Genomic DNA, 24,148 nt, shown 5'->3' on the forward strand with positions numbered 1-24,148 from the left:
TTATTATGCAGTGAGTATTTAAATTACTCAATGACATAAACCGAATAGTTCTCAATATACTTAATCAAAAGAATTCCATGCATCTCATTGACTTAATTCTTTAGGAATTTGTGGATGTCACCTATTCAGATTTCTCATTTGCCTTAAAAATTTTTTTTGATGAATAGGAAAATAAGAGAGATCAAAATCCATCTGCTTTATTTAGTTTGAGGATATTTGTTTAGAATTTATATTGAACACTATTCATATCCACTTAAACGTTTTCAATTTTATATTTTACTTCATCTGTTTCAGTATTTATAACAATTTGGGATATAGTGAACATTCTCATTTTACACATTCACATACAGAATAATTATAATCTAATGGATAAATCTTTTATTTATATTTCAGAGTGTTGCTGGTACCTTAGAATTTCAACCAGGAGAAAGATTTAAGTACATTTCTGTTAACATCACTGATAATTCTATTCCTGAATTGGAAAAATCCTTTAAAGTTGAGTTGTTAAACTTGGAGGGAGGAGGTAAGACTCAAAAATGTCAAATATTTACTTGTACACTCACCATAGTGGTAGTAGATTCTATTAAGGAAACAGGTTCTTTTGAATTAACCTATTGTGCTGGTTTTCCCCCTTTCATTACCCATTGGTCTTTTCCTAAAGTAGATGTGCTTTTACAATGAAATAATTTAATTATACTGAATCACCAAATTATAGCTATCATTCAGAGTAGGTGCCCCTAAAATCACCTCTCTACCTTCTTCCTTATTTCAGTTTTCACAGTAGCTCCTTTAGAGCTACCTCCAGCTGTAGAACAGGTCAAAGTTAATCTCTTTAGATAATCCATTATGAGGTGATTATCAATAAAACAGGTTAACAATACCTTACTCTCAATTCTGTAATGCCGAAAACTCTGATTATCACAGATTTTTGGAGTCAAAAATCCATTTTGTGGCAAAACTTACCTGTATTGAAGACAGGCTACTTATAATCTTTATTTATCCCACTTAGATTAACTACATATGTTTCTTTGCAGAAGTATCACTGTGTTTGATTATCAGGTGCTACTGGGGGTGTTACAGTATACATGAGATGTGTACCATATTACCTTTATAAATGTAAGAATTTGGGAGTTGGTATGGTATTCATCAGGTCAGTCTCTTCCATTACAAAACTGGTATTATTAGCTTATTATTATTTTTATGTTTTGATGAAGAAAGTCATAGTACTGGGTAAGCCATCCAAAGGGAGAAATTGGGTAAGACAGAAATACTAAGATTGTCTTTTAGTATGCAGTGAGACTTTGGGGTAAGTATGACAAAATTTTCCCATGTTTCCCTTCCTTGTTTTCCCAAAGCCCAGGTGGCAGCAAAGGAGAACAAGCCAGGGAAATGATTAAACAGCGCCACAGCTTGGTTGACTACATAAAACAGTGAAAGTATGCTGGACAACCTGCTGGGCTGGTGTCATGTAACAATACCAGCTATGCTTGTCTTCTAGAGACAAGTCCTTTCATTTCCAAATCATTATTTTCATGAAACGACTTCATTAATCAGAGGTCACTATAAAGTATTTGAAGAGTTGTTCTTTGTATTACTTATAGCTAAAAATACTTGTGTAATAGAGAAACTGTTAGTGAGCATTACCTAATATTGATTAATAAGGAGCATCAAATATTCTTCAGAAATGATATTTGTGATCATAGTGATACTTGTGATTTTATATAGAAACTTCCTCCTGTATCTCTAGAATATGCATCGTTATGTATTAATTGGGCATGAGTACTCATTTGAAAACCAATCTTGCTCCTTAAGTGGGCAATACTGGCAGAGAATCTGATCCTCCCCTCCCCCTTTGAGTGCGCATTGGAGGCAGAGGAATCTAGACGCTGGCCTCCATTCCTCGAGTCGTAGCTGGGAGTGCCTAAGAGGTGAAATAGCTTGTAGAGCTAAATTCTTTTGAGGATCAAAGGAGAAACCCTTATTCCTCACTGTTTTGCCTATAAGACTAATTCTACATATGATAGCCACCTGAGTAGATGTTTTATGCTAGCCAGGGTACATTGGTGTTAAATTTCACCCCTCTTCCTCACAACTTGTGGTTAATATGGAAGCCAAGCCATGCACTGGATAGTCCCTGAAATCCGTTTTGCCTCTAATGTCTTTAAGATCATTTCAGGTTTTGGATGCCATAAATTCTCATATATATCCCAGTCCTTTGGAGGGGAAGCACAGAAGAGCAGGGCAGATCTTAGACTGGCCTGTCAGTCAAGGATACTGGTAGAAGCACATAGGTGTGGATGTGGTCTTGCTACTCTTACTCCTTTTCCACGGCTGCCATCGCTGCCCTTCCTGTCTTCTTTGTTTGCAAATATTTGGCAAAATAATGGTTGGCTTGTGAGTGTAGTGGAAGTAAAGTTAGAATCACTTTCTCTTTATTATAGTCTTTATATATTGCCAGGATACTTCATTTTCTACACTATTATTTATTTGGTCTGTACAGTAGTTCTGTAAAAGGCAGCAGACACCTTTCATAGGTGAGAAAAGTGAGGTACCAAGAGGTTTAGTGACTTGCTGAAGGTTTTACAAATGGTGTCTCTCACAGCTAGGGCTGCAGCTGAGGTTTTTAGGCTGCTTGTTTAGGGTTCTTTGAGAAATGTCAGTGGCAAAAGGGTGATCAAGCCTGAGAATGGTACATATGGTGGAAATTTAAGTGTGTGGTTGAAGGGAAATGTTAGATGCCTTTCCCTAATTTTGAATTGGTGGTTGTAAGCGGTAAGGTGACTGTCAAAGGTATGTAGGACTAAGTGTAAGCTGATACGTGCACGCAGATGTTTAAAAAATATTTAAAATGTTAAAAACAATTTACACTGTTGTAAAGTGAAAATTTAAAAATAAAACTAGTTAAATTGGCAGAAATGGGGCATGCCAATTACAGCCTACATGGAATATTTCCTGAAGCTATGAATGAAAGTTTTATATATTGGTAGCTTGACTAATGTTATACTATTACCACCTAATCTGTTTGTTGTTTTTTTTTTTTTTTGAAGAATGCATGTCTAATATTACTGTATTTTCCTCTTTGCTGGATATGTTTTAAGAGCTCTCAATTTTCTCATTGTGTCAACGTGTGTTGCGTGGGTTGTGTCTCTGTGTTTCTCCTTGTGAAGTGACTGAACTCTTTAGGGTTGATGGCAGTGGTAGTGGTGATGGGGACATGGAATTCTTCCTTCCAGCTATTCACAAACGTGGTAAGCAGCTGTTCCAAGGCCCTTTACTATTCTACATTTTAACTTTTCTTTTTAGAGACAAGAAAATTAACCATTTATTGATACCTACTACATGCAGGTCCTTTATGTATTTCGTCTCATTAACCAGCACAACTTTATGAAGTATTATTTGTTCCGTGTTATTGTCAGCCAGCTAGAAAGTGATCAAATCACAATCAGGTCCTGTCTGCCTCCAAAGCCCAGACTCTCCTCCTCTCTGTGTGAACCTAGTGCAGTTTCCTGATTCTAATTGTAACAGAAATTTTGCTTGGTATCATTTACAAAAGTGATTATTGAAAAAGATTTTACATCGGCTTTGAGTACCTGAAAAAGAGATAAATAGAACATTTATACTTTCATGTAGAATGTATCACACTGATTTTCTTTACGAAAACAATTGGGTCTTTATATGTAACTTTTAATCAGAACAAATGGGAAAGAGAAATTAAGAAGAAAACAAATGGGGAGAATAAGTTGCCAGTTAATGGGCGGGAATATTGAAAAGAGGATGCCTTTTGAATTATATTCGTATACAAACATGATTCAGTGTTTTACCTCAAATATTTTTCATATTAAGGGAGAATACATAGAATACTTGTTTTCTTTAGGGAGCACTTAACTAACCCTCAGAACATTCCTTTTTCACCATGTCACGTTTTATATTTTGGTTTCAGAACTCATGTTCCCACCCCTCTCATTCCTGACTTCCATCAGTGCCTCATGGAACTTCTGTATTTAATTACTCTCCTAATTTAGGCATTGTTTATTTTGTCATTCGAATCCATTAATACAACATAAATGTTGAACATACTTCTTAGGAAAAAATTAAATACTTCTTTAGATCTTGGCATCTTTTTAGTTATAGGACTGGATGAGATCAGGAGAGGTAGATCTATAATATCATAATATGATGAAAATATGCCTAGAATTAATGCACATTTGGAAACCAAGAATCTGTGCAGTCAGATTGATGAAAATCCTAGGGAAACTACTGTTTCATAAGGGTAAGAATCATTTTGGCTCACGTTCTTCTGAGGTTAGCAAAGGTCATGGGAGACTTTCCTTACATGCTCCATGTTAAAGAATGTTCTCTTTCATAGAGAAGAAAAAGAAAAACGAGTTTTCCTTATTCATCTTCAAGTGCTTATGCAGCACTTGTATATCACGTTAGTGCCCAGACAGAGGAAGGTCATAAAAGCATGAATATGTGTGGCAGCCATTTGTGTGTGCCTTTCTTTCTAAAGCAAATTAGAACATGCTCAGTGAATGGTACATCTCTTTTCAAAAAGTTGTTCCTTGCTTTTCCCTTTGGTTTGTAAATTACTGATTAACATTTTCTTCTGTTTGTTGGAACTTATCCATGCAGCCAGTCTAGGAGCGGCTTCCCAAATTCTAGTGACAATTGCAGCCTCTGACCATGCTCACGGTGTATTTGAATTTAGCCCTGAGTCACTCTTTGTCAGTGGAACTGAACCAGAAGATGGGTACAGCACTGTTATATTAAAGGTGAGTATGTTTTTCTCCATTCCTAGACATTGCTTTTAACACTGTTTTATTGTATTATTAAGGTGTACTTTATGTTCATTTTTTTCTATTTAAGTGGAGGGGAATGAGTCTAGAGGCACAGACAATTCAAACTGCTAATTAAACAGTGATTTGGCATTTGTCTTTGTATTTCACTTTGCATACAAATTCATCTCATGACTCTGAGGATTCCTGACTCTTTAAGGAATACAGTGGATCTGTACTACATAGATTTTTATATTGATTCACATAGGCTCTGGTCACAAACATCTCCAAAATCTCATTGGCTTACTACAACAAAGATTTATTTTTCACTCATGGTTTATGTCCATCTGAGGTGGGCTGTCATCAGTTACTTAGGACTGAGGATTGTAGAGGCTACATCTCAACAGGTGCTTCTCTCTCCACGGAGTGGGGAAATGTGAATGTGAGGAACTGCACACTGGCTCTTCAGCTTCTTTCTGGAAGTGATTCACAGCATTTCCACTTAACTTCTTTGGTCAAAGCAAGTGCAAGTCACATGACAACGCTAATGTAACCAGGTAGAGAAGTGCAATCCTGGCTTGTATCTCTCCCAGAAGGAAAGAAAATCCAAAACATTTGTGAACAGCAATAATAACAACTCTGTGTGTGTGTGTGTTTGTGTGTGTGTGTGTGTGTGTGTATATGTGTATGTCTGTATGTCTGTGTGTGTCTACTCTGCATTCATCCAGTAGGAATTAAGTAGGATTCTATGGTTAAATAACTTAGAGGAGCTAGAAACTTGCTCAGCTTTCTCAGATTTTATACAAGTGATATGAAGGATCACTCAAAGTATATCCTTTTTGTATTCTCATGGCAGATCTTCAGTAAACTGTTGTGGAGTAAATTAAACAACTTCAGAAGAAATAACTAATTAATTTTATTATTATTATTTTTTTGGCTGCTTTGGGTCTTCATTGCTGTGCACAGGCTTCTCATTGCGGTGGCTTCTCTTGTTGTGGAGCACGAGCTCTAGGCGTGCGGGCTCAGTAGTTGCAGCATGTGGGCCCTAGAGCGCGTGGGCTTCAGTAGTTGTGGCGCATGGGCTCAGTAGTTGCGATGCGCAGGCTCTAGGGTGTGTGGGCTTCAGTAGTTGTGTGCTCGGGCTCAGTAGTTGTGGCTCATGAGCTTAGTTGCTCCACAACATGTGGGGTTGAGTGGGGTTACTTTTCGTTGCGGTGCACGGGCTTCTCATTGCAGTGGCTTCTCTTGTTGCAGAGCATGGGCTCTAGGCAAGCAGGCTCAGTAGCTGCAGCATGCGGGCCCTAGAGCACATGGGCTTCAGTTGTGGCATGCAGGTGCAGTAGTTGTGGCTCATTGGCTTAGTTGCTCCATGGCACGTGGGATCTTCCTGGACCAGGGATTGAACCTGTGTCCCCTGCATTGGCAGGCAGATTCTTAACCACTGTGCCACCAGAGAAATCCCGATAACTAATTATTGGATTGGCCAAAAAGTTCCTTCGGTCTTAAAGTAAAAATAAAAGACACATTTTTCATTTTCACCAAGAACTTTATTGAACAACGTATTCACCCTTCTGTTCCACTACCTTCCGCCATTTTTCAGGCAACGTCATAATTCCATCTTCCCAAAACTTTTTATCTTTTTGAGCAAAGAACTATTCCAGGTGTCTTTTACAGTCTTCCAGGGAATTGAAATTTTTTCCATTAAGAGAATTTTGTAAAGACTGAAATAAATGGAAATCCGAAGGTGCAGTGTCTGGTGAATATGGCGGATGAATCAGAACTTCCCAGCCAAGCTGTAACAGTTTTTGCCTGGTCATCAAAGAAACATATGGTCTTGTGTTATCCTAGTGGAAGATTTTGTGTTCTCTGTTGACTAATTCTGGATGCTTTTCGTCGAATGCTGCTTTCAGTTGGTCTAGTTGGGAGCAGCACTTGTTGGAATTAATCATTTGGTTTTCCGGAAGGAGCTCATAATAGAGGACTCCCTTCCAATCCCACCATATACACAACATCACCTTCTTTGGATGAAGACCAGCCTTTGGTGTGGTTGGTGGTGGTTCATTTCACTTGCCCCATGATCTCTTCCATTCCACATTATTGTACAGTATCCACTTTTCATCGTTCATCACAGTTTGTTTTAAAAACGGAACATTTTCATTACATTTCAGTAGAGAATCGCATGCGAAAATGCAGTCAAGAAGGTTTTTTTCTCTTAACTTATGTGGAACCCAAACATCAAAGCGGTTAACATAACCAAGCTGCTGCAGATGATTTTCAGTGCTTGATTTGGATATTTTGAGTATGTCGGCTATCTCCCACGTGGTATAATGTTGATTGTTCTCAAGTAATGTTTTTATTTGATCACTGTCAATTTTAACTGGTCTACCCAACTGTGGAGTATCGTCCAGCGAGAAATCTCCAACATGAAACTTCACAAACCACTTTTGACATGTTCAATCAGTCACAGCACCTTCTCCATACACTGCACAAATCCTTTTTTGCATTTCAGTTGTGTTTTTACCTATCTTGAGATAATACAGCTATATGCTGAAAATGTTGCTTTTTTCTTCCATCTTTAATATTAAAATGGCTACACAAAAATTCACCAATTTTGTTAAGTTTTCTTTTTTTTAATGCACGCTGATATGATAGCCGTCACAATACAATCTAACAAAATTGTTTCTAATGAAGTTAAAGACAACTAAGCACTACTAGAGCCATCTTACGGAAAAAACCAAATGAACTCTTTGGCCAACCCAATACTAAAGAAAGAAAAAAAAAAAGGATTAAGGGAAAGCATCAAGTTTTATAAATTCCTGTCTCTAACTTTATTTTGAGCCAGCATTCATATTTTAAGTATAAGTAAAAATTACTTTTAGTTGGGACTTAACTTGAAGTGATTTTTTTAGGCTTTTTATTCTTTTTAACATAACTGTTGACAAAATATTTCTTGCTTTTTAAATGTGTTTTATATAACCTTGGGTTATGTACTTTTTTGGTGAATTTTTGTTTTTTATATTATATTGAACATACAATTAAATATAATTTGTTTTAAAAAATGAGTTTTATGGCTAACTTTTCAGAAAAATTATGAGTCATCTATTCCTTACAATAAAGTATATACCTTCTTTGCAGGAAATGTAAACATCTTCATGAATATACTTAAATATAAGACACTGTTAATTACATTTGCTTTATTACTAATATATGTTATAGTTGCAGAAGTGATACAGCTATAGTTTAGTTAGAAGCTAAAAATGTTCAGTCAGTCTGTCGTTTCATGCAACAATCACGTTTTAAGTGGGACTCCCTGAAGGTCTTCAAATATGGGTAGTACATTGCCTTCAAGAATTTTATATTCTTGAGAACAGCTTATATAAAATAAAGTAAAAAATTAATGTCCCTTTATCATTCTGTATTTACAGACCTCTAAGTCAATGGTTTTAATTCCTCTTTTAATACATTTTAATATTAAATATTTTAAAGATTATGAGAAGTCATGGGACTCTGTCTCGAGTGACTTTGCTTTGGAGCATAGACTCTGATCCTGATGGCGATCTGGCCTTCACCTCTGGCAACGTCACATTTGAGATTGGACAGAAGAGTGCCAACATCACAGTGGACATACTGCCTGATGAAGATCCAGAATTGGATAAGGCATTCTCTGTGTCTATCCTCAGTGTCTCCAGTGGCTCTTTGGGAGTTCATACTAATGCCACATTAATAGTTTTGGCTAGTGATGATCCTTATGGGATCTTCATCTTTTCTGAGAAAAATAGACCTATTAAAGTGGAGGAAGCCACCCAGAACATCACGTTGTCAATAATAAGGTTAAAAGGCCTCCTGGGAAGAGTCAAAGTCACATATGCAACACTGGATGATATGGAAAAACTGCCTTATTTTCCACCTAATTTAGCCAGAGCAACTCAAGGAAAAGACTATATTCCAGCTTCTGGATTCGCTCTTTTCAGAGCCAATCAGAGTGAGGCAACAATAACTATTTCAATTTTGGATGATGATGAACCAGAAAGGTCGGAGTCTTTGTTTATTGAACTGCTCAACTCTACTTTAATAGAGAAAGTACAGAATCGCCCAAGTAAGTAACCATTAGTGGGTTGTTATTATTATTAGAGGTAAGAATCCTGAAACAATAAATTAAGAATTTGGTATAGTAGAAAATTCTATAAAAATAATAAGTTCTAACTTTGAAAGCATCTTCTTACAAAAGTTTATTGATAAGGCAAATGGAAGTGGGACACTTGAAAACATGAAATCATGTTTTAAAAGCCTGTTACATTCCCAGACTAAATTTTTAGAAGTGTCTGTGTAATCCAGTGTAACTGATCTCTAGTACTATTGTACTTGATGTTGTAGCTTCCAAAACATTCTGGAATCAATCTGGGGATTCCAAGGACAGTCCTAGTAGCAAGATCCTGAGTCTCTTTCACCTTGATCCACTCTGGAAGATTCCTTAAACAACAGAGTCTCTTTGTATTAGTGAGGAGCATGAGTGAGGATCTGGCAACTGCATGAGGGAAGTGGGGGGACAGGGCTATGTAGTAGTAAGAAATCCTGGAAATTTTGTGGGTCACCGTGAGAGCTGAGAAGAAGGCAGTGGTTGGGGATAAGAATGAGGAATGCAGAGTGACCCGTGTTGGGCAGAGGATCTGGCTCAGCGGCTTCTATTGGAACACAGCAGCCTCTACCCCTGGGGTTGTGGCTCAGTAGCTTTGTAGAGAGAGGGGGGCTACTAGTTGAGAGCAGGGCCTGAGCTTGGGGAGCTAAAGGTAGTTATTGCACTATAGCTTGTTCATTAGTCATATCTCTCTGCGAAGACGTATAACTTTAGAAAGGGGGTTTTAAATAAAGAGAAGAATCTAGATTTCCTGGAACAAGACAACAAGGAAAGGAAGAATGGTGATATTAATTTAATATCAGTTTTAGGATAATATTTGTAAATATTTATAAATGTAATACAGTAAATAAATCTGTATCTAACAATATAATAAAACCTTCTTAAGGAAATTGGAATTAAATAGTCCAAAGAGTAAAATTAAAAAAAAAAAAAAATTTAAGATCTGCATGTTGACTGTGTTCTGCCATATAGATTAAGGTTTCTTACAAGTAAATTTCTTCACCTTACTGATATACTGTATAGTGAGCACCATTTGCCCACAGTGTAATTGTAGTCCAGGGTTATAGAAGGAAATTTACTTTCTAGGACAACTGCTAGCATTAAATTTTCAGGTTACAGTCAAGGTTAAAATTCTCACACAATAACCCATCCCTTTTTTTCTTAGCAAGATTTAGCATCAGTTATAATAGCAAATACATTGAAAAAAACCCCAATAATTAGTCTTATTAAGTAAGAATTATAAAATATAGCCCTGTTTTCAAGGAACTCACAGTTTATTGAGTGAGCTAGAAATAAAACCGGGAGGGAGGATCGCATATAGCAGTGGCTAGGAGCGATGGTTGCTGGTGCAGATAACTTAGGTTCAAGTGTATAGTAATAAATTGTTGCCCATAAACTTTTAAAGCCCCAGTTTCCTAATCTACAATACAGAATTATTATAGGGCTTAAATATCATAATATATGTGAAAATGAATACAGTGTCTGGCACGTGGTAAGCATTCAATAAATGTGAACGATTATTATTAATAAAGTGGTGTATGCAAAATATTAATGTGCTGTGGAATGGGAGAAACAGTCAACATGTATTTATGCTTGATATGTTCTTGGAACCATGCAGCATACTTGGGGCAATTCAGAATAGGCATAAGCTATGATGTGAAATAATTAAAGGACAATTAAGTGCATTAGAAAGAAAACAGTAAATGTCATTAGAAATGAAGAAAAAGAACAATTAAGTGCAAATCTATGTGATATTGTCTCCATTTTAATAGGCAAAATCAGTGTAGGACCTGATAGGGTCTCTGTACTCTGCTCTGAGTGTAATCATCAACCTTCAGGAGAGCAGTGTGAGAAGACTGGTGATGAACTGGCGCAGGGCAGGATGAACAGTTGTGGATAATTGAAGGTTTGATGAGGAATTGCATATAGAGAGCAAGAGATTAGACAAACCCTTACATGATGCCTCTTAATTGTGTCCAGCAGGTACTATTCTAATGCCTTAGCTTACTTCCTCAACATCTTTGTGCCCTTGATTCCACATCTGTAAAATGTGGACAGTGTTACCCACCACACAGAGATGGTATGGGAATTAAATTCCTGGATGCAAGAAAAGTGCTTAGAAAAATGCCTTTTGAATAGGCCATACTCAGAAAATGTCATCTGCTTCTACAACTCTGTGTTACTGCCATTTTTTTCCAATGTAGTTAAATTTAATTGTTATATTGATTTATAGTTTTGTGTTTTTAACTATATAATTTAGTGCAGTCTGGGCCTGTATCATTGAAATTAAATTGTGTCATTACTTGTTTTGACAAGGGTGCTAGTTGGAATTGAATCTAGAAAGTAAATCAGGGAGTTTGTGGAAGGTCCTAAATACCTTCAAAATAAGTTTTGCTCTCTCTAAAATCAGTGCAAGTAAGAAGAGAGTCTTAAAAATAGGCTTAAAAGCATAGCCTTAAAGTATAACCTTAAAAGCCTAAGTGAGCACACTATTATAGCAGCGTTGGGGTAGCATGACTCTGCTTTCTGGACGAGGTAGTTGCATGACTATTAACTGAGATGGGGCAGGGGGAACAGGTTTATGAGGAAGCACAGTGAAGCAGGGAGAGAGGCAGTAATTGAATTAGAGTGTGATGATTTTCAGCTCCTCTTTGAGGGCAAGTAACTAAATTACTTACCTACTCAATTTTGTAACTGTAGTGCCTTTAAAAAAATTTATGGCATGCTGGTAACTAATTAAAAGAGCATAATTCTGTAGGTTTCATCATTTTCTGTTATCATATTTTGCAAAGTGATGATTAATTATACTCTAATCATTTTTTTGCCTTTTTACAAGTTTCCAATAGTTATTAAAATAATTCTTGTAGGGTAACTATTCCTTTGCTATAATAAAAATCTCCCTAGAAGTTATAGGAGAGTAGGGACTTTCCATTTAGTTTATTTTTGTATCCCCAACATCTAGATTAGTGCTGGTACATAGTAAACGATAAATATGTTTTTGCTAAAAATAGTAGAAAACACAAAATGATTATCCCATTTGGCTGATGGATCTTGCTGAGGCTTTTTTAAAAAATTTTTTATTGAAGTATAGGTGATTTACAATGTTGTGTTAATTGTACAGCAAAGTGACTCAGTTATACATATATATACATTCTTTTTCATCTTCTTTTCCATTATGGTTTATCACAGGATATTGAATACAGTTCCCTGTGTTATACAGTAGGACCTTGTTGTTTATCTATTCTATATACTGGCTGAGGCATCTTGATGACTTTTGGCCAGTTCTTAGAATTTTGATATATTAGCTTTTCTTCTGTCTTTCAGTTCCAAACTCTCCATGCCTTGGGCCTAAGGTAGAAACTATTGCTCATCTAATTATCATTGCCAATGATGATGCGTTTGGAATTCTTCAGCTCTCAGCACCAATCGTTCGAGTTGCAGAAAATCATGTTGGACCCATTATCAATGTGACTAGAACAGGAGGAGAATTTGCAGATGTTTCTGTGAAGTTTAAAGCTGTGCCAATAACTGCAATAGCCGGTGAGAAAAGACATCTAAGGAGCAGTGAAGTGTTTTAGAGGGAAATTGTATCCTTGATTAACAAAGCCCCTCAAAGATGTAGTTAAAAAAATCAATTAGAAAGGAATAATACCCTTGAATGTTTTCAAGGCACAGACCTAGAGTTTTTATTATATATGACATTGATTTTGTAGAATTTGTGAAAACTGTTGGCAAATTGTATATGAATTTAAAAGCTTTGATGGCCCAAATATGCACAAACCAATGAAAAGTAAACCAAGGAAAACGTTGTTAGGCTTTCTCTGTGTGTACTTTTAAGGTTTTTGGAAGGGATTCATGTGTAAATAATACTGAAGAATACAGGATAAAATGTGCAGCCATATGATTGCAGTGCTTGGCAACAGTCTTGTCTCTCAACTCATTTATCTTGCTTATTTATTTATTTATGAAGAACATGGTAGAGGCAATGATTAGCATTAACTATTTTATGTATAAGCAAAAGGATTTCATTGCCAAATGTAAACATTAGGAGACAGCCGTCTTTGGTAGTGCAGTTATAGCATCTAGAGGGAGATTTGCCTAAGAGCTCTTCAATCAGAACCTTTCTAGTGTGCCCTCAAAGGACGTGAGTGTGAATGGATGGGATAACATGATTGATTTTTTGAAATAAATCATCTGGATGTGATACTTGCTTGAAAAGACAATGAACCAGGCTCACCTAGTCTTTAAATGACGTGTGTGTAAGGGGTGGAGTGAAGAGGCGTAGCTCAGAGGAGTGCCTATCTGTAGGTGGCTTTACACATTGACAGATGGTGAGGGTTGATCACTGTTCTAGAAAATCAGCACCCAAATTCCATAGGAAACCTCTCTGTTTTCCTCATTCACTTTTTGACCAGAGACAAAGCCACCCCGAGTGGTATGCAGTAGCAGCTTTTAATCCAAATTTGTAGAAAATTTCATAGTTTCCAACCATAAGATTGATGATGCTGACATGCCTGTCTCTGTGCAGCACTGTAATTTATCTCCCCAGTGAGATCAGAAATCTAGTTTTGCTCTTTGTTTTAAGGTATCTTACACATTTTTTTTACTGTTGTAGATAAGGGGCCATCTTGCAGTAATGAATGACTCTCTGTGTTCATGTGCATATCCATATCCATATGTATATGTCTGTGTCTATATCTGTATCATCTATATGTGCATATGGCAAATAGAACACATATGTATACATCTTTCTAAAAATGAAGAAATGAACTTGAACAACCCGGATGTCTTTTTCATTATTTTGTTGTATGAAACCCATTTTTTTCTTGCAAGAGAGGTAAATCTTGTTTAGAATAAATGTAGTCTCTATCCTCAAAAAAGTCTTTCAGAGTATGTCCATGGAATGTGATATGTCATAGTATTTCCCTAGAGTATGGGATGTTTATTATCATATACTGGAATAGGTCTTAGCATTTTTCCTTTTTGTCTTTATAGGTGAAGATTATAGTATAGCTTCATCGGATGTGGTCTTGCTAGAAGGGGAAACAAGTAAAGCCGTGCCAATATATATCATTAATGACATCTACCCTGAGCTGGAAGAATCTTTTCTTGTGCAACTGCTGAATGAGACAACAGGAGGAGCCAAACTAGGGGCATTAACAGAGGCGATCATTATTATTGAGGCCTCTGATGACCCCTATGGATTATTTGGTAATGAGACTAGTTTGTGTCTCTCTTTTACTTGTCTGTATAGATTCATACATTCCTTTATTTTTAGAGACTCAGAATTGATTTGATCTTGTTTCCTTTTAACCTGCTATTACTGATATGTAGGGCACCTATGTATGCTCACTAGCAGTGGTTAGTAAACCTAGCAGTGTTTAGAAATCAACCTCTCAGCATAAATCTGGAAATCATATGCTTTTAGGCTTTTAGGTCAGATCTCGTTCCTAGATGTGTTTTGTGAAGTTTAGACAATTCTTTAAAAAACTAATTTAATTCACAGAAATTTGTACAAAAATCTGTATTTCTGGCCTATCTTTATAGTAGAAAAATATGGTGACATCAAGGCCCTTTCCTTCATAGCATCAGTCTTAGGAGAAAAATAGCAACTGCCAGGCTTGTCCCATTGCAGTTAGCCCCCGAACTCACTAGACCTACTTCACTTATGACTGGTATATTCCTGACCTCTGTGGACATCTGAGTTTATGCTTTCTGCTTCTATCATAATGAAAAATAATTTGGAAAATTTGGCAGGCCTGACCAGTTTGTATCACAGCATGTTTCTCTGATTTTGTAGGGTTTAGCTTCTTAGATTGCTTAGGGGAAAAAAAGAATCAACTGTAGGATGGCAGTTGGTTTGCTCTACGTTGACTTAGTTTCACTTTGTATTTGAAATTATCTCTGCTTTGCCCTTTAGGTTTTCAGATTACTAAATTTATTGTAGAGGAACCTGAGTTTAACTCAGTGAAGGTAAACCTGCCAATAATTCGAAATTCTGGGACACTCGGCAATGTTACTGTTCAGTGGGTTGCCACCATTAATGGACAGCTTGCTACTGGCGACCTGCGAGTTGTCTCAGGTAATGTGACCTTTGCCCCTGGGGAAACCATTCAAACCTTGTTGTTAGAGGTCCTGGCTGACGACGTTCCGGAGATTGAAGAGGTGAGAGGAATGGCTACTCTAGAATGACACTGTAAAACATATCTTGTCTTATAGTGACTAGAACAGATGGCTGTTATTGTGACATTTATAGAGGTGTCCGATAAATTATTTCTGCAAGAATGTTCAAAATATGGTAGTGTGAAAGTGATCCTTAGAGATAACAAAAAACAGTGTTCTAAAAATAGGTCTCGTACACATACTAGTTTACTAGTATGAGATTTTTTTGGTACAGTTATGTAATATTTTCCTACGTTTTGGTTAAATGATTAAACATGTATAGTCTGTCATAAGTTTTGCTGTATTGTTTCATATAAACTCTTTGTTTGTATTCAGACTCCCTTTTGACTTGAGTGTGAGCCAGTCAGTCTTAATTAAGTGTAGATTTTGATTTTCCACTCATTCGTTTATTCTTTAGGATTTACTATGTGACAAATACCATGCTAGATTTATCTGCCTGATGTTTATTTTTCATTATGAAGAAGCAAGGTGGCAAATAAAGATAGAGTCTCAGTGGGGAAATTGATTCATCACTAACATATATTGGCTGAAGATAATTTTATTTTATTAAATTCAAGTATTAAAAGCTGGAGCTCATAAAATTACATTTAATAGCATTTATTCTTTAATAGTGTCAAATTTTTGTAGAAGGGAAGTCCATAAAATTTCTTTTTGGGTGCTAATTGTCATTACTCACTTCTTAAGTATTAGATATTAGTTAATACATATATAACATTTCTCTTTCCTTTTCTCTAAATTTAGGTATGAAAACCTAAAAACTTATCATAAATTTCTCTAAATTTATGATATGTTTTTAGTTTTACATTTTATCAGAGAATTTTCATTTGTGAGAATGTGGGAAATAAAGCATAATAAATGAACTATTCATAAAACACATATGCAGTATTCTCCCTAAGTAAAAAAAAAAAAAAAGGGTATAGGGATTAAAAGTATATTATTGAAGTGGTAAACATAAACAGGCATCTTAAAATTGATTCACAAGATTGTATAACAGAATATTAAGGAACTTAAACAGCCTGTATTTCTTCTGTGCAATCATGCTCTATTGTTAAAAGTTGGTGATGGATTGTTCTGTTACGTGTTGGGATTGTAAATGTAACGGAGGAGTTTCTTTGAGTCCATTTATATTTTACTCCATTTTGTTCTTGTACTTGTATGGATAGTTTTGATTTTTTTTTTCCTGCATCATTTTTATTCTAATTTCAGAACCGGGATTCTGTTAAGGAAGTTTTCACTGTATTTTTAGGTTATCCAAGTGCAACTAACTGATGCCTCTGGTGGTGGTACTATTGGGTTAGATCGAGTGGCAAATATTATTATTCCTGCCAATGATAATCCTTATGGTACAGTAGCCTTTGTTCAGTCGGTTTATCGTGTTCAAGAGCCTCTGGAGAGAAGTTCCTGTGCTAACATAACTGTCAGGAGAAGGTATATGAGATGGCTACTTGTATCTGGCGGGGGAGGGTGATGGGACTTGTGGGGTGGTGGGAAAGGATCTCTTACACAATCAAATAAAGTTTGGTAGTTTTTATAGAATGTAAATTATTTTACAGGTTGTTATAATTTGTTAATTGAATTATGCCTATTAATATAAAGAGCTCATTGTATCTATCATACCTTTTATTAGTGAAATGGATTATACGTCATTGGGCTTTCTAGCCCCAGACATTTATTGCTTTAATTGGTGATGTGTTTGAATTAGAACTTACATACAACTGGCTTCTAAATTAAAGAACATTCAGATGCCATATGAAGTGGTTGACTTTCAGGTTCTGTTTTGTCTGGATTTCTTTTGTGAGGCAGCATCCGGTTCACTGAGCTCCTTCAGAAATAGAAAATAATTGGTCTTGTGGCAAGTAGTTACATTTCCTTAAAATGTACTCATGTTGGTATCATTGTTACTTTGTTTCAGTGAAAGCTAGTAATGAAGATTCATTTTCTAAGTCTTTGACAATTCTGAAATGGATATGATTTGCGTATCTTGCAAGATATTTTCATAGCTTGGTTAAAAATAAGTAGTATTTGATTGAAAACGAGCCAGATTTCCTTACATGAGAAAACACAATGTGAAAGACAAATGTAATTAAGAAACATGGTTGTGTTTGCGCTAGTCCTTTATCCACTTAAAAAAAAAAAAAAGTGAAAACCACAATCAGCGTTCTCTTCTCTATTATGTAATCCACAGATTGCTTTGAGTGCTTAACCTGTCTTTTAATTGTCACTCCACATTTTAGCGGAGGGCACTTTGGTCGGCTGTTGTTGTTCTACAGTACTTCCGATATTGATGTAGTGGCTCTTGCAGTTGAGGAGAGTCAAGACTTACTGTCCTACTATGAATCGCCAATTCAAGGGGTGCCTGACCCACTTTGGAGAACTTGGGTGAATGTCTCTGCAATGGGGGAACCCCAGTATACCTGTGCCACTTTGTGCCTCAAAGAACACGCGTGCTCAGCGTTTTCCTTTCTCGGTGCTTCTGAAAGCCCCCAGTGTTTTTGGATGACATCGTGGATCAGCCCAACTGTTAACAACTCAGACTTCTGGACCTACAAGAAAAACATGACCAGGGTAGCGTCTCTTTTTAGCGGTCAGGCTGTGGCTGGCAGTGACTACGAGCCTGTGACAAGGCAATGGGCCGTAATGCTGGAAGGTGATGAATTTGCAAATCTCACGGTTTCTATTCTTCCCGACGATTTCCCAGAGATGGATGAGAGTTTCCTGATTTCTCTCCTTGAAGTTCATCTTATGAACATCACAGCCAGTTTTAAAAACCAACCAACCATAGGACAGCCAAATACTTCTACAGTTGTCATAGCATTAAATGGTGATGCCTTTGGAGTGTTTGTGATCTACGGTATTAGTCCCAATACCTCAGAAGATGGCTTATATGTTGAAGTTCAGGAGCAGCCCCAAACCACAGTGGAGATGATGATCCACAGGACAGGGGGCAGCTTAGGTCAGGTGACAGTCGAATGGCGTGTTGTTGGTGGAACAGCTACTGAAGGTTTAGATTTTATAGGTGCTGGAGAAATTCTGACTTTTGCTGAAGGTGAGTGATGGTTCTAAATGGATTTCAGTTCCCCCTGGTAAAGTCGTTATAGTCAGTTTTTATGACAAGGTTCATATGAATTTTTACTGTATACATACTTGCTAATATGTAAAAGTGAATGATGGTTTTGAAATAATAGTAGTTGGCTTGTTAATGGTTGACATGACATATGTAGGCCCATGACATAGGGCCCTACATGTGTATCTTTTTAGTTTATTAAAAAAGATTTTCAGGGAATGTGAGAATTTTATCCCTTTTATGTGTGGTAGCAGAGGCTTTAAGGAAGTGTAGAGACAACTCTAAAGCAACTTTTAATTTTGTAAGGGAAGTTACAAGAATGAGCCGTGTAGCTACAACCAAATGTGGGTAAGAAGTATTGGTAGCTAGGAAAATGGGTACTAACTGGGAAGCTTTTTCATATGCTCTAGACAAATCAGGATAAACCTCCAAAGAAAATAATTTGTAAGTATAAATAGCATAAACTTTGGTGACTTGATTCATATTAAATTAAGCCTAGTGGTAGATCAACTTATAATACTGTTCTTAGACTTGGATGGAACCACTATTTTAAATTTTCATGAACAATGAAATTACAGAGAACTTGGACAGTAATTATAATTAGGGTCAGATTCACTGATTCTTTTCCAGGGTTGGTTGAATCATTTATATTTGAAAATTTCAAAAGTTCATATATTTAAAGTAGTCTTCTTTGGGTAGAAAAACGATATCTTTACTGAGATCATTATTTAAATCCTGATTTAGGCAATTATAAATTCCATATAGTTTTTTAACATAGTGTTTTTCTGATTGAAAAGTAATATTTATTCATGAAAACTTCAGGTTATACAACAAAATGAAGGAAGTAAATGTTATTCACAATTCCATATCTTAGAGCAATTCATTGCATCTTCTATCATTTAATTTTAATGCATATACTTTTTTGGAAACAGTAGTCAGGGGTCATGATACATATAGATTATATACTTTTTGAAACATCTAATAAGCATTATATTTAAGAGTAAATTTTAAAAATAATATAAAACTTCTCAAAAATGATTATTTCCTAGTAAATGGTTTTGGGAACAATGGAATAATGATCTGCTTGATGCATGGGGTTGTGTGTGTGCACAGGTTAGTAACTGGTAACATTTCTCCCTATTTCAAAGGAAATAATGAGATTTGAGGAGGGAGTGGAGATGAAAATTTAAAGTTAGATTTTTTTAGTGGCTTTGGTAACAATAAAGAAGTTATCATATAAAGTAGTGGCATTATACAAATTAGTATTACCTTGAATTGTAACTGTAGAATCACACAACATGGACTATATTTTATAGGTAACCTAGATTCTCAGATAATATATACTCTCTTGAGGCAATCTTGACACTGAATTGATAAAATATACCAGGGTTGTGAGAGAGAGAACATGCATTCACATCCATTTTCTCCTTTCTCCTGCCTTTTCCCACCCTTTCAACCTCTTTCCAGAAAGTGGCAAAGAATTAGATGGGGAACACTGTAGGTGAACAGCAGAAGCAGTGTTGGGTTTGGGGGTTTTCAGTGATGCCCTATCTACTAGTGGGGTCCTAGACCAAATTGCAAAGTAGATTGCTTGGCCCTTGTTGCTGTTATGCTTCCCTTTGAATTCCTTTTCTTCCTCCTTCCCTTATTGCCCAAATCCTGGAGACTAGTATTTGATGTTGTCATCTCATCTGGCTCCCCGAAGACTTATCCCATTTAGGTGGGTTCTCTTGCTCAGAATTTACCATCCTTTTCTGTTTCCCATTTTGACCACTATTCCCTAAGTGTTCCTGGTCTTTCAGGGAAGTTTTGGCTTGATTACCTGAAAATCATTCATGGTAACGCCAAAATGAGAATGAGACCCCACTTTCCAGAGGGAACTGTTTCTAAACAGTAGATGCTTCAGAACCTCTTCCCCTCGCTAGGTCATGGTTCTAGGCTAAAGACCAGGAAGTAAAACCATGATTCCTTGAAATAATTCTACCCTTTAACTTTCCATAATTCAAAGTGTCCTCTTCCACAATCTGCCCATATTAATGAAATTTTTACAGTGTTTTATAGGTGAAAGGGTAAACAGACTAACATACAACATTTGCTTATAGTGGCACTAATACTGCTCATGGTATTGAACTGTTATAATTCACTCATGTATTTTTACTTAACTTTTTTTTTTGAAGGAAGTTATCTTGGACCTTTGTGAATTCTCTATTGATGATTTTCTTACTTAGATTTTATTCCATTAATTCTTTATAGGTGAAACCAAAAAGATAGCCATTTTAACCATTTTGGATGATTCTGAGCCAGAGGATGATGAAAGCATCATAGTTAGCTTGGTGTACACCGAAGGCGGAAGTAGAATTTTGCCCAGTTCCGACACCGTCAGAGTGAACATTTTGGCCAATGACAATGTGGCAGGAGTTGTTAGCTTTCAGACTGCTTCCAGATCTGTCATAGGTCATGAAGGTGGGTTCCTTTTTTTGTTGAGCACATTCATTCTCTTTTCCATGGATGTCATTTTTTGTCTAGTTTTTTAAAGTTTCCCATTTTAAAAATTCTTTCATTATTTTGTACAGCTGGATATGTTAATGTACATGGAGCTTATTTGGGAGAGGGCTGTATAGTGAACTGTTTAACTAGATTTAGGAGCCTCGCAGATTGGTATTGTGTTCTAGCTTGCCACTCCCCACTAGTGTGGTTTTAATGAAATTGGTCAAACCTAGGATGCTCAGCTTTCTCATCTGTTAAATGAAGGGAAATACTACTTCCTTTGTAGGTTTCTGTATGAGGATTAAGTGGATAAATGTAAAGTGCTTAGCATGGTTCTGGGCACATAGTGTGTATGTGCTCAGTGGTAGCTGTTGATGTTAAATGATGAAATATTGGCTCTCTGTTCAAAAAAAAAATAGCAGTTTCTGATCAGTGAATATTTTAGCCTGGATTTTATGTTTATATGTTTGTATATTTTATGAACAAAGTGCCAAACTAGAAAAAAATTATACAATGTCCTCTTTTCCCATAAAAAAACAGTAATTTCCTTGAATCTTAATATTGTACATCATTTATAGGGTTTACATTTATAGGCTACTTTTTGTTTAAACCATTATAGCAGTGTTTTTGTCTTTGAATAAGTCTGTTTGAGATAAAACTGGTATTTATAGTCTGTTTCACTATGATTTGTGTTTAAAATTAAAAAATAATTGTACCTAAAAGAGTTAAGAAATGAAAAGGATATAGATTATGCATTTGGACTTCGACTTTATGGATGAGAAAACTGAGACAGAGATTAAGGGACTGGGCAGAATCATATAGCGAGTTAGTGGCTGTGCTGGAAACTGAATGCATTTTAGTGTGCATCACCTTTTACCTTACTGTACTCCCAACTTGCAAGTTTATTTAACTTAATGAAAATATCTGAGCCATTTTCCAATACTCTTTCCTTTTATTAGCGGTTTAGAATCTCATGTTGTCATAGCAATAGTGAGTAAAAGTAACTAACAAGTTGCTATAAGTCAATCTAAAGACAGATCATCAACTCTCGAAAAATTATTTCTAGTATAATACAAGTAAAAAGTCACTGGAAGAGAAGTTAATCTCAATAATAATGACAACAGCAATAACACTTACTGAGTGTTTTCTGCATGTCAGACATTTTACATCCATCATTTCACTTAATTTTAACAACACGGCTATGAAGTGGGTATGACGATATACACCAGATTTTCACACAAGGAAACTGCGAATGTTAGAGGGATTACCCAGCACATAGTTATTCATGGTGGGGCTTAAACCTAGTGTTGTCTGAATCCAGAGCTTATGCTATAGGGCACCTTGTGAGAAGAAACTTGTTTTGCTTGAACTTAAATCTACTGCAGAACCCGACAATGCAGGAACATCGGGTAAATATTTCAAGATTTGAGTTGGAAGAATAATGAATTTGAGTAACAGTGTCCATGTGAGAGGAGGAAATTTGGTGAGAGAATCTGACTCTATCTTAAGCTAGGGGTGGAAATTGGATTTTAAGAGATAATCGTTGAAATCAGGAAAATTAAAGATCTAAAATTAAGATCTTAGTGGATAGAGGAAGAAAAGCAAGTTGTCAAGGATGGAGCTATGTGGGACACCAGGGTAAGGTGCTGGGACAGGCAAAAGGCAAAGGGGAGGCTTCCCTGGTGGCGCAGTGGTTGAGAATCTGCCTGCCGATGCGGGGGACACGGGTTCGAGCCCTGGTCTGGGAGGATCCCACATGCCGCGGAGCAACTGGGCCCGTGAGCTACAATTACTGAGCCTGCGCGTCTGGAGCCTGTGCTCCACAACAAGAGAGGCCGCGATAGTGAGAGGCCTGCGCACCATGATGAAGAGTGGCCCCCGCTTGCCACAACTGGAGAAAGCCCTCGCACAGAAACGAAGACCCAACACAGCTATAAATTAAAAAAAAAAAAAATAATAAAATAAATAAATAAATAAATTACTTAAAAAAAAAAAAAAAAGGCAAAGGGGAAAGGGGAAAGAAGGCTCTGCCAGAGAGGTGGGAAGAGACCAAAATAAGAATGTGTTTTCATTAGTTACCAGAAGAAAGTAACCAGCGTGTCTTGTACTAACATGGGCAACAAGTGAGATTAGATTTCCAAATGGGCTAGAGGGAACGGTAGTAACTGCAGAGAAATTTTAAAGGAGAACTTGGCATGGAAAGCAAATAACTAAGGATAACAAAAGACAAGACTGTAGAAGCCTTGGGGGCATTGCTCCTCAAAGTACTGTCCTCAAGCTGACGTCTGCACACAAAGTGTTTGCTTTTGGTTTGTGACAGGATAAGTTTGAAACTTGAAAGAATCTTTTCTAGAGACTTTTATAACGATTTCATTTTGCTGTGATATCTATGGGCTTACGTTTTGTATGTGTGTTCTTTTTGCCATTTAACTTATCTAGTCATTTATTTTATTGTGTTTTACAAAAATGTCAGTTTATGATAGATCAAGGAAAACAAAACAAAACAAAACAAAAAACAGACAAAAAACCCCGTGTCTGGGACTTCCCTGGTGGTCCAGTGGTTAAGAATCCACCTGCCAATGCAGGGGACACAGATTTGAGCCCTGGTCTGGGAAGATCCCACATGCTGCGGGGCAACTAATCCCGTGCGCCACAACTACTGAGCCTGTGCTCTAGAGCCCGTACACTGCAACTACTGAGCTCACGTGCTACAACTACAGAAGCCCATGCGCCTAGAGCCCATGCTCTGCAACAAGAGAAGCCACCACAATGAGAAGCCTACACACCGCAACAAAGAGTAGCCCCCGCTCACTGCAACTAGAGAAAGCCCGCACACAGCAACAAAGACCCAGCGCAGCCAAAAAAAAAAAAAAAGTGCTCAAAGCAGAAAAAAGCCAACCCAGAATTCTATACTAGTGAAAACATTTGTCAAGAATGAAAGTGAAATAAAGATATTTTCAGATAAAAGAAAACTAAAAAAAAAAAAAAATTATTAAAACAAAACAAAACCCTTGTCCTTCACTGCATTAAGGGTGAGAAGCACTGCCTTAGGGGATACTGTTTGTTGGCTCTGAGAGCAAGGAAAGGAGAAAAATTGGAGAAACCAGATTAAAGCGTAGAGTATTTTGGACTTGCTTTGTTTTGTTGAAGAAATATAGAGAAGAAGGTAATGTAGAAGAAGAGAATAAAAGTGTTAGTGGCATGGGGGATATAAATAAGTTCAGGGACCAGAAAGGATTAGATTTAAGGGAGGACACAGAGCTGGACTAGGTATGTGATTTTCAGCAATATGATGGGATTTTTTTTTTTTAAGAATACAAAAATATTTGGATGTCCAGGATCACTTGAAGGGCATTTTAACTGTAAAGGAGCTAGCGTCATTACATGCATCCTACGGGAGTCTGGGTGGTGACAGTGGTGGTGGGTTGGAGGCTCTGAAGAAACCCAGGCTCTTGTGCTGAGCAAGGAAACTGGGGAAACTGCATCTTGGGGAAACTGCAGGGT

The 24,148-nt window shown here is 36.7% G+C and overlaps 1 protein-coding gene across 1 annotated transcript in view; it reads left to right on the plus strand.

Annotated features, from left to right (window-relative positions):
• ADGRV1 (adhesion G protein-coupled receptor V1) overlaps window positions 1-24,148 on the plus strand; it is a 531,821-nt gene that overhangs the window by 74,452 nt on the left and 433,221 nt on the right. The window contains exons 25-34 of the mRNA XM_059919079.1: window positions 394-523; window positions 3,168-3,248; window positions 4,633-4,772; window positions 8,262-8,871; window positions 12,235-12,450; window positions 13,906-14,121; window positions 14,831-15,075; window positions 16,340-16,521; window positions 17,328-18,139; window positions 20,411-20,620. Coding sequence (XP_059775062.1) covers window positions 394-523; window positions 3,168-3,248; window positions 4,633-4,772; window positions 8,262-8,871; window positions 12,235-12,450; window positions 13,906-14,121; window positions 14,831-15,075; window positions 16,340-16,521; window positions 17,328-18,139; window positions 20,411-20,620 — 2,842 coding nt within the window. The remainder of the gene's footprint in view (window positions 1-393; window positions 524-3,167; window positions 3,249-4,632; window positions 4,773-8,261; window positions 8,872-12,234; window positions 12,451-13,905; window positions 14,122-14,830; window positions 15,076-16,339; window positions 16,522-17,327; window positions 18,140-20,410; window positions 20,621-24,148) is intronic.

This window comes from Balaenoptera ricei, chromosome 3 (assembly GCF_028023285.1).
Source record: "Balaenoptera ricei isolate mBalRic1 chromosome 3, mBalRic1.hap2, whole genome shotgun sequence".
NCBI classification, from domain to species: domain Eukaryota; kingdom Metazoa; phylum Chordata; class Mammalia; order Artiodactyla; family Balaenopteridae; genus Balaenoptera; species Balaenoptera ricei.